Genomic DNA, 8343 nt, shown 5'->3' on the forward strand with positions numbered 1-8343 from the left:
CCCTCCTCCTCCTCCCCCCCTCCTCCTCCTCCTCTTCCTCCTCCTTTTTCTCTTTCCTCTGGTGCTTCCTCCCCAATCCGAGCTCAGGTCCACAGCTTCCTGTCCCCCTTGGAGGTCTCTCCACACTCACCCTCCAGTTGGTCCCTCTAGCTGATCTCTGCTTGAGGCCAGTGAGAGGGGGACATCAATGTCCCTCTCCACTGTGTGGCCCCAGAGCCAAAGGTCACAGGGTTACCAGGCACCTTCAGGCAGGACTGGTATAAACGACTAAGAGAACACATCTTAAATCTTAAGTTTAATTCACTGAATATAAATAACCACGTGAAGCCACTAGCCCCCATCGGTACAGTCCTTGGCCACCTGCTGGTACCAAGTACACCCTTGGAAGGATGGAGGGCCTGAGGGGTTAGGGTTAAGGTTATTCTTAGGGTTACCCGTCCGTTAGCAGGTTAGGCTTAAACTGGATTGCCACAAATTCAAGGCCAGCCTGGGCTGCATAGTGAGTCCAAGGACAGACTAAACCACACAGCGAGACCCTGTCTAAAAGAAGAAGGTTTAAGGAAAGAAAAGATTAGATTAGATGATCAGCATTAAGGGGCTCAGGTTGGGATTAAGGTGATTAGGATAGGGCTAGGACCAGGGTTGGGACAGGATTAGGGTTAGGTTAGGGAGGTTAGGCTAGGTCAGCGGGGTGAAAAGACCAACCAAGCCCCTGCCTTGGGGACGAGAGCGACGCACATGGGGGCCTGGCTCATCCCCCAGCCGGCTCACCAAGCTGCCCGGACCGTTTTCATATCCATAAGGTGGGGACATTCTGTGGCCACCGTGGTGCACACTGCCCTGGAGCTTCCACACTCGGGGAGGCTGCCGCAGACAGATTGCAAGCCTGAGGCCAGCCCGGCCGGCTTAGCGTCCTAGACAGACCCTGGGTGCTCCCAAGGGGAGGGCCTGGGTTTGATCCCCAGTACCATGAAGAGAAAAGAAAGGGGTGGTGTGGGGGGTATTTTAAATAATTCCTGAACTGGGAGGCTTTTGTGAGAATCTAACAAGAAATTATGAGGAAGAATAAGTGGGACAAGGTGTAGCCTCCTGACATCAGCACTCGGCAGACGGAGTTGCATATCCGCCGGCTTCGCTGCCCTTGGGGAAAGGCGGGGGGCACTTCCCCTGTGGTGCTTCGGGGGCCCCAGCCTGGCCTCAGGGTCTCCCTGCTCCCTTCACACAACAGAGCAGAGCAGAGGCTGGGCTGCCGTTAGCCACAGTGCTGGTGGCCTCCCTGGATCACAGGGCTGCAGGCCGTCCTAGAATCTCAGGCCCTGTCCGTCCAGACCTGGGAAGGAGGGTGGCCGGGTGGAGGGGAAGAGGCAGGAGACCCAGGGGACCGACCGTGGGCTTTTCTTTTCCAGCACAAACCAGAGGTGGCAAGGTTTGTTTTGCTCTCTTCTCCACATTCCTCCCGGCTGCTGTCAGACCTTGGCTGGGACAGTCAGGCTGGAGGAGGCCCAGTCTCTCTCGGCCTCCCGCCAGCTCCCAGCCACCCACGGGGCGCATTCCAGGCTGCTGTCTTCCCCTCCTCTGGTGTCCACACCTCCCACCCTGCTGCCCTGCCCCGGGGTCCAGCTCCCTGCCCAACCTGGCCCTAGGCTGCCACAGCCCCTCTTAGCCTGGCTCCCCCTTGTGCTGTTTCAGCTCCGTATAGTCCACTGAGGTCTGAAAAGAAATGGAAAATTCCCGCCACAAACTGCTCATACCTTTTAAATAACTTCTGTTCTAGCACATTGTTAAGGTGGCTCTATTCCATGTCTCACTGTGCCTAAGGTTTGTGTCAAGCTTCATCGTAGATACCCACGCGCGGGAAAAGTCACAGCAGGGCACACACAGCTCTGGCACCACGGGGCCCTGGGCTGCGTTCCCTGCAGGCACAGGGACAGTAGGTCCCTGCCCTCACGTCACCCTTCCTCTCTGCTCAGGGAACCAGAAGCCAACAAGAGAAGGGGGGGGGGGCGCCGGCTGAGTGTGCTCGTGGCCCCTTCTGGGACGCTGGTCACCCTGGCGGTGTCCGGTGTCCGCAGAAGCGCAGGCAGGTCTGCAGGGCTCTGCAGCCCGACTACCCCCGGCCCCAACAGGGAGCCCCGGGATGGCTGGGCGAGGAGGACGCGTTGGCGGCAGGGCGCATCTCCTGCGCCAAAGCGAAAGGCAAGGTGGGAGCAGAGCCTTCGTCCTGCTGCGTTTAGGGGGAAGGAGGTCGCCTGGCGCTGTCGCAGCTCTGGGCAGGCGCCTGCTCTGCAGGGAGCGCTGGCCCACGCTGCCCGCACGCGCGGTGTTCTAGAGTTGGAGGAGGGGCGTTCCTGCCCTGCCCCAAAGGAGCTGCAGTGCAGCTGGGGACCCCAGCACAGGCCGAGAAGGGAGCAGCGCGCCGTGCAGGGCTTTCCCTGGGTCCGGAGGATGAGAAGGACAGGGGCCTAGCTGAGCACCCCGCCTGGGGGTGCAGGGGAGGGCGAGGGTGGAGAGCGAATGGGCGGCTGGGCTGGCTGGCCCCGGGGGGGGGGGGGGGGGGGGGGGGGCAGCAGCCCCTCGCCAGCCTGCCCCAGGTAGGCCAGAGGTGGGCGGCACCCTCACATCCTGCGGATTTAGAATTGCTTCTGGAAGTTTTCCGCGTCCCTTTCAGCCCGGAAGTTATGAGATCAGACACTGTGGCCCCGCCAAGTGGGTCAGTACCTGCGTGGAGTCGATGGACTGGGATTCCGCCGTCCAGGCTGGCTTTACAAAGCTGAACAGCTACATTCAGGGCAAAAATGAGAAAGGTAAGGAACTTTTCCTTATAATTATGTGACCGTGTTGTGATTGAGACTCCAGGTTTATCACAGCCTTTTAGCGTATTAATACAAGATCTTTTTTAGAGTAGGAAAACAAAGAGAGACCTGAGGTTTTCAGACCAAGACTTCCTTCAGTACCTTAGTGACAACATCCGTGCTTCCCTGCTCTGCTGGACGGAAGCCATGAAAGGTCCTTCCCCATGGCTAATTCTTCCCGGTCTTTTGGTGACCAGCAGGTCCAGGGAGAGAGCCACAAGATTAGGAATCTCAAGTGACTGCTTTTGGAGCAGACCAAAATGTATATATTTTAGCAGATTGTATCCTAAATTGTTAAGAAAAGAAAAAGTTCTAATTTCCCCCCTTGATCTCTAAGAACAGAGAGTTTGTTCACCAAAAATATTAATGGTACAGAAGGTTAAGGAGGACCATAAATAACGGAGTCCTTTGGGCCTAATATTTTTCAAGATGAAAGTTATCTTTTTTTTTTTTGAAAGTTATCTTAAAGTTTAATTTTTATATCAGTACTATAAAGTAAATAAAAAACTCACATCAGAAATGGTTAGGATTTTAAAACCAGTCATGTATATACTTTCAGTTAGCTTACATTTTTATGGTATAGGGATGAAGATAAAGATGACAGCTCCGGTGACAAGCTACGTGGAGCCTGGCCCGGGGCCCTTCAGTGAGTCTTCCATTACGGTTTCCCTGTATGTCCCCTCGGAACAGCAATCTGATCCACCCAGGCCCTCAGAGTCAGATGTCTTCATTGAAGAGAGAGCCGAAATGACCGTGTTTGTACGGTAAGTGGCGGGTAATTTCCAGTCCTGCTGACTGCTGGGCCTGCTGCCTGCTGGCTTCGCTTGCATTCACTCCCCATTTAGGTCCCGTGCCATGACACCCTTCCATAAAAAACAGGTCAACAGCATTCATTTCACAGTGTTTTCCTACTGGCTTCATTTGAAATAGTCCTAAGGTCAGTTGCAAGACATAGCCCTTTCATTTAATGAGAAGGGTGCTGCATATCTTTTACATATAATACCTAATACAAATTATATGCTCCTAAAACCAAAGACCACCCTGACCTGCAATCTAGAGAGATCAGGACAAAAATATCTTCAAAAACAGTTTTAGTCTGTTGGGACTGCTATCACAGCATATTATAGACTGGGTAGTTTATAAAAACCAGAAATTTATTTTTAATATTTTGGAAATTGGGAAGTACTAGGTCCAGGCACCAGCAGTTTTAGTAACTGACGAGATTATGTTGACTTGTAGGTGGCACCTTCTCCATGTGACCTTACATGGTAGAAGAAGCCATGAGCTCCTTTATAAGGGCAGTAATTCCATTCATGAGGGCTCCATCCTCTTGACCTGGTCACCTCCCAAAGCCCTGATCTTCTGGTACCATCCTATTGGAAATGAGGATTTCAGCAGATAAATTTGAGGGGACACAGATATTCAGTACACGGCATTCTGTGCCTGGCCACACTGAATTCATTTTTCTTTTTTGGGTACCAGGGATCAAACTCAGGACCTTACACTTGCCAGGCAAACACTTACTCCACTGAGCTATCTCCCTGGCCATTGGCTACACAGAATTCATGATTTTCTCCAATATGAAATGCATGTGTTTCAGCTCATTAGGCTCTCAGCTCATTAGGCTCTCACATCCAAGCTCATTCCAGCATTGACGGAAAGGACTAAGCCCCAGAGTCTCACCTAAATAGCATCTCAAGCACATCCTGATGAGGCTTAAGGTGGGGGGTCTGTGGCAGACTCTCTCCAGCTGTGAATGTGTCAAATCCACCGGTTCCTTGCTTACAGAATAACAGCAGTGGGACTGGACGTTCCCATTCTACAGGGAGCGATGGGCAAGAGGGAGTGGACAACAAGTCCCACTTTAAGACCCCACTCCTTTTTATCAAGGCTTTTACAGATCTCTGTAGTGGTGAAAGGTCGGGCCCATTTACCTCAAAATGTGCCTTGTGGTTCTGTCTCTATCTGCCCATCCTCTCTGTCACTTTCTCAGTCCCTCACGGGAACTGAGGCTGAGTTAGTGGTTCCCACCTGCCCTGTTCTTGGCACAGTGGCTGCGGCTCCCAGCAGCACTGGACTGTAGTCTGGTCACAGGTGCATTGTCTTGACTGTGTCATTTCAGTACTCTTCTCCTCTGGAATTGTGGTCTTTTTTTTATAACACCACTACCCTCCCCAGCCTGCTGATCTATCTGGAAGCCTGTGTGGTGTCCTGTTGCTGCCAGGGGGGAGCTCAGGTTGTCCACAGTGGCCTTTGCAGGGTCCCCGCCCTGCCCTGCAGCCTCTGGCTGAGGTCTTCAGCTGCTCCTGTGATTTTCCCACCCTTCGTGGAGCGGGCTGTGTCCTTCACGTCTCTTACCTCAGACCCCACGCGAGCTGGCCGCTTTGCTTACTGTCTTCCTCCATCAGTTGTGTAACCGCAACAGTGCTTGTCTGCCTCACAGGGCCACTGGGAAGATCAACTGAATTAATTTACATAAAACACTGGGATTACGCACATCACGCACCTCGATTCTCAGCCAGCCCTCTGGCCTCACTGCCCTTCCTTCTGGTGTTATTACTGTTCTGCGTTATAACGTGCTACTCGTAGACTAGAACCCTCTCAGGAAGGTGGCAGCTGTCACCATGTCCAGCAAGGCAGGCGAGTGGGAGTGGAGAGGAACAGTCTGTAAAAACAAGCAGTGGCTAGACCATTGCAGAACAACGTGTTTCCAGAGGACAGAACGTGACTTCCAGTTAGAGGGTTTGAGATTTCTTGTTAAGGAAAACCTGGGGCCTGTGTTGGCTCTTTATTAAAGAAAGTAATAAATCTGTGAAGCAAAATGTTCCTTAACATATGCCTCAGAACTACATTAAGTATCTGTGATGAGGATGCCGGAAGAGCTGCATCAACTCACCTGCTGTGGTCTATGATATATGTCCGTGCACACGGAGCTGGCTAGATTTACTGTAGATTTAGAGGGAGCTGTTGCCAGTACGCATCTAGGTGTGGGGCAGACCCACCTTATGCCCTCAAGAGTTTACATCTTCCATGAAGCGTGGCTTGCATCACCACATGGCTGATGTGACCTTACCAGAGAAGGCACATAGGGATATCTTTCTCATTCCTAATCCTCAAAATCAAGTTGACCGTGCTTGTGCGCCGGCACCTAAGCCAGGTTAGTGTGCAGTCATGACTTAGCCTCAGAGTACTTTGGCTTATGTACTTCAAAATCTACGCTTCCATTTTCTGTTCTCTTTCCTGCCTTTCACTGCAATCTTTTCCTCCCCTACCTTGCAGCAGCCTCCTGATGAACTGCCAGCCACCAATCTCAGATCCATCTTTACCATGTTCATATCCAGATCTGTTCGGGTTGCTTTCTGCCCTGCATTCCTTGACTACTGGAAAGGCCAGGATACTAGGACCCTCCTGCCGGACCTCATTATGCTGTGTACTTGTAGGCTTCTGTCCCTTTTCTTATCCCTCCGCTTTCTTTATTCAGCAAATCCACCCTGCATTGCAGCCCAGCTCGGATGGCCCGCCCAGCCCCGCCCCTGCCCTGGATCTCTTCCTATCCCCAGCACTTCTGCAGCTGGGCTTCCTTCCATTACAGTTCTTCTCAGTAGGTATAGAAAGCTGCCAGAATGTCTCTTCTGTTAATTCATGAAGTATAGAGGCAACAACAGTATCATATTCATCTGTGACCCAGTATCTGTTCTTTGTCCAAGAATAAAAGAAAGGGTGAATGTTTGATAGAAAATGGAGAGGTCTGCATTGGGTGCATGGGGTGCTCCTGTAACCTACTACGATTCCAGCTACTAGGGAGGCTGAGGCAGGAGGATTGCTTGAGGCCAGGAGTTCCAGGACAGCCTAGGGAATACAGTGAGACCTCCATCTAAGTCAAACAGGTGGGAGGGAGGGCAAGAGGGCGGGAGGGAGGGAGGGAGAGAGAGGCAGACAGAGACAAAAAGAAAAAGAGAGAATATAAATTGAGCATCTAGAGGGAGGATCTAAGGGGTTTCAGTGTAGGTCTCAACCAGCAGTGTTTGGATACTTGCTAAGAACACCATGTTCACAAGATGCACAAGTTTGAGAAGCACAGCAGCCGGACACATGGGGCTGTGTGAGTTGCAGATTTGCCTGTGAACTCCTGGGACTTGGGTGTCCAAGTCTCCTGGGCTTGCCCATGGGTCCAAAGCCATGTCAGGTGAAGCACAGGGACGGGAGGCTGGCACAGCAGCTTGGAACCTGCACTGCTAACATTCCGGTTGCAGCTTCACAGACTGACATTCCCATTGTCATCGTGGCGCGCACCTGTCACCCCTGCACGCGAGGTCGCCTGGGCTCTGTAGCTCAGTGCCAACCTGAACTACATAGCAAGACCCTGTCTCAAAAAATGGTCTTATGTTTATTTACTTTCTCTTTTGTAGGTCTTTCGATGGCTTTGCTAGCGCCCAAAAGAATCAAGAACAGCTTTTGACATTGGCAAGCATTTTGAGGGAAGATGGGAAAGTCTTCGATGAAAAAGTTTTCTACACTGCAAGCTACAACAGTCCGTTCAAGTTGCTTGACAAAAATAATGAAGTGTGGTTGATTCAGAAAAACAAGCCCTCTGAAGGGAACCAATGAGACCAGGAAAGGCGGCGTGCCACTAGGGCAAACCCTCTTCCCTGTTCACCTCAGCACCGCCTCCAGAGAAAGCCAGTGTGTAGCCGGTCCTGCTCTCGGGGCCCCGCCAAGAAGTGCTTTCATTTCGCATTTGCCTTTTTAAGTGCTCGAAACTTCCCTTAGATACACAGATCTCAGGGACAGAGGTGCAACCGTGTCCATCTCTGGATGCCTCTCTCTCTCTCTCTCTCTCTCTCTCTCTCTCTCTCTCACACACACACACACACACACACACACATAACAATAGAGTTATTTCCCCTTTCTTTGCCATAGCACGACCGTGCTGCCTACTTCTACTTGGATTTGTGTCAGGTGAATGTTCTCCCTGTACACAGTATCACTAAAAAGATGTGTCCAGTGTGGAACTATGGAGGCCACAGGCCTGAGAGGTGAGATTCAGTTGGACGCAAAAATAAACCATCTTTTGTGGCTGCTGTTGTTACATTTTCTGTTGCGTCTCCAAGCATAGATTTTTTTTTTTTTTCTGGTACTGGGGATTGAATCTAGGGTCTTCACACTGAGCTATATTCCAGCCCTCTTTATTTGTTTTTATTTATTTTGAGATAGGGTCTCACTAAGTTACTGATTGCACAGGCTGGTTGTGTCAAAATGATTAGCTGTTTGAAGGGTGGGTTGCTGCAGAAGCCAAGTTAGAAGTCCTTGCCTAATTGCATTGGGAAGATAAGTCTCAGCTGGGCCCTGGCAGCCAGCCGGGGGAAGGCCCTTGGGGGACCAGCATCTCCTGGGGGTGATGGCTGTAGGTATAGGGACTGCCACAGTGAGCTCAGGTCATCCCTGGATGTCAGGCGGTCCATAAGCACACAGGTGCCTGTTCCCCGCCTTG

At 51.6% G+C, this 8343-nt stretch overlaps 1 protein-coding gene across 1 annotated transcript; it reads left to right on the top strand.

Annotated features, from left to right (window-relative positions):
* The first annotated feature begins 2137 nt into the window (after positions 1-2137).
* On the top strand, positions 2138-7704 carry Hebp2 (heme binding protein 2). Its single transcript, XM_023712200.1, has 4 exons — positions 2138-2201; positions 2592-2804; positions 3436-3616; positions 7262-7704. Exons 1-4 carry the CDS (start codon positions 2138-2140, stop codon positions 7458-7460), a joined length of 657 nt encoding a protein of 218 aa, XP_023567968.1. The 3' UTR covers positions 7461-7704.
* Positions 7705-8343: the final 639 nt, after the last annotated feature.

Source organism: Octodon degus, unplaced genomic scaffold (genome assembly GCF_000260255.1).
Source record: "Octodon degus isolate 3935 unplaced genomic scaffold, OctDeg1.0 scaffold00024, whole genome shotgun sequence".
NCBI classification, from domain to species: Eukaryota; Metazoa; Chordata; class Mammalia; order Rodentia; family Octodontidae; genus Octodon; species Octodon degus.

Excerpts from the sequence above, each read along its gene's own strand:
- Hebp2 (XM_023712200.1), top strand. The coding sequence starts at position 2,138 with ATGGCTGGGCGAGGAGGACGCGTTGGCGGCAGGGCGCATCTCCTGCGC. Across the intron at positions 2,202-2,591 it reads GCGCCAAAGCGAAAGGCAAG|GTAGGCCAGAGGTGGGCGGC; the intron begins GTGGGAGCAGAG and ends AGCCTGCCCCAG. Across the intron at positions 2,805-3,435 it reads TCAGGGCAAAAATGAGAAAG|GGATGAAGATAAAGATGACA; the intron begins GTAAGGAACTTT and ends TTTATGGTATAG.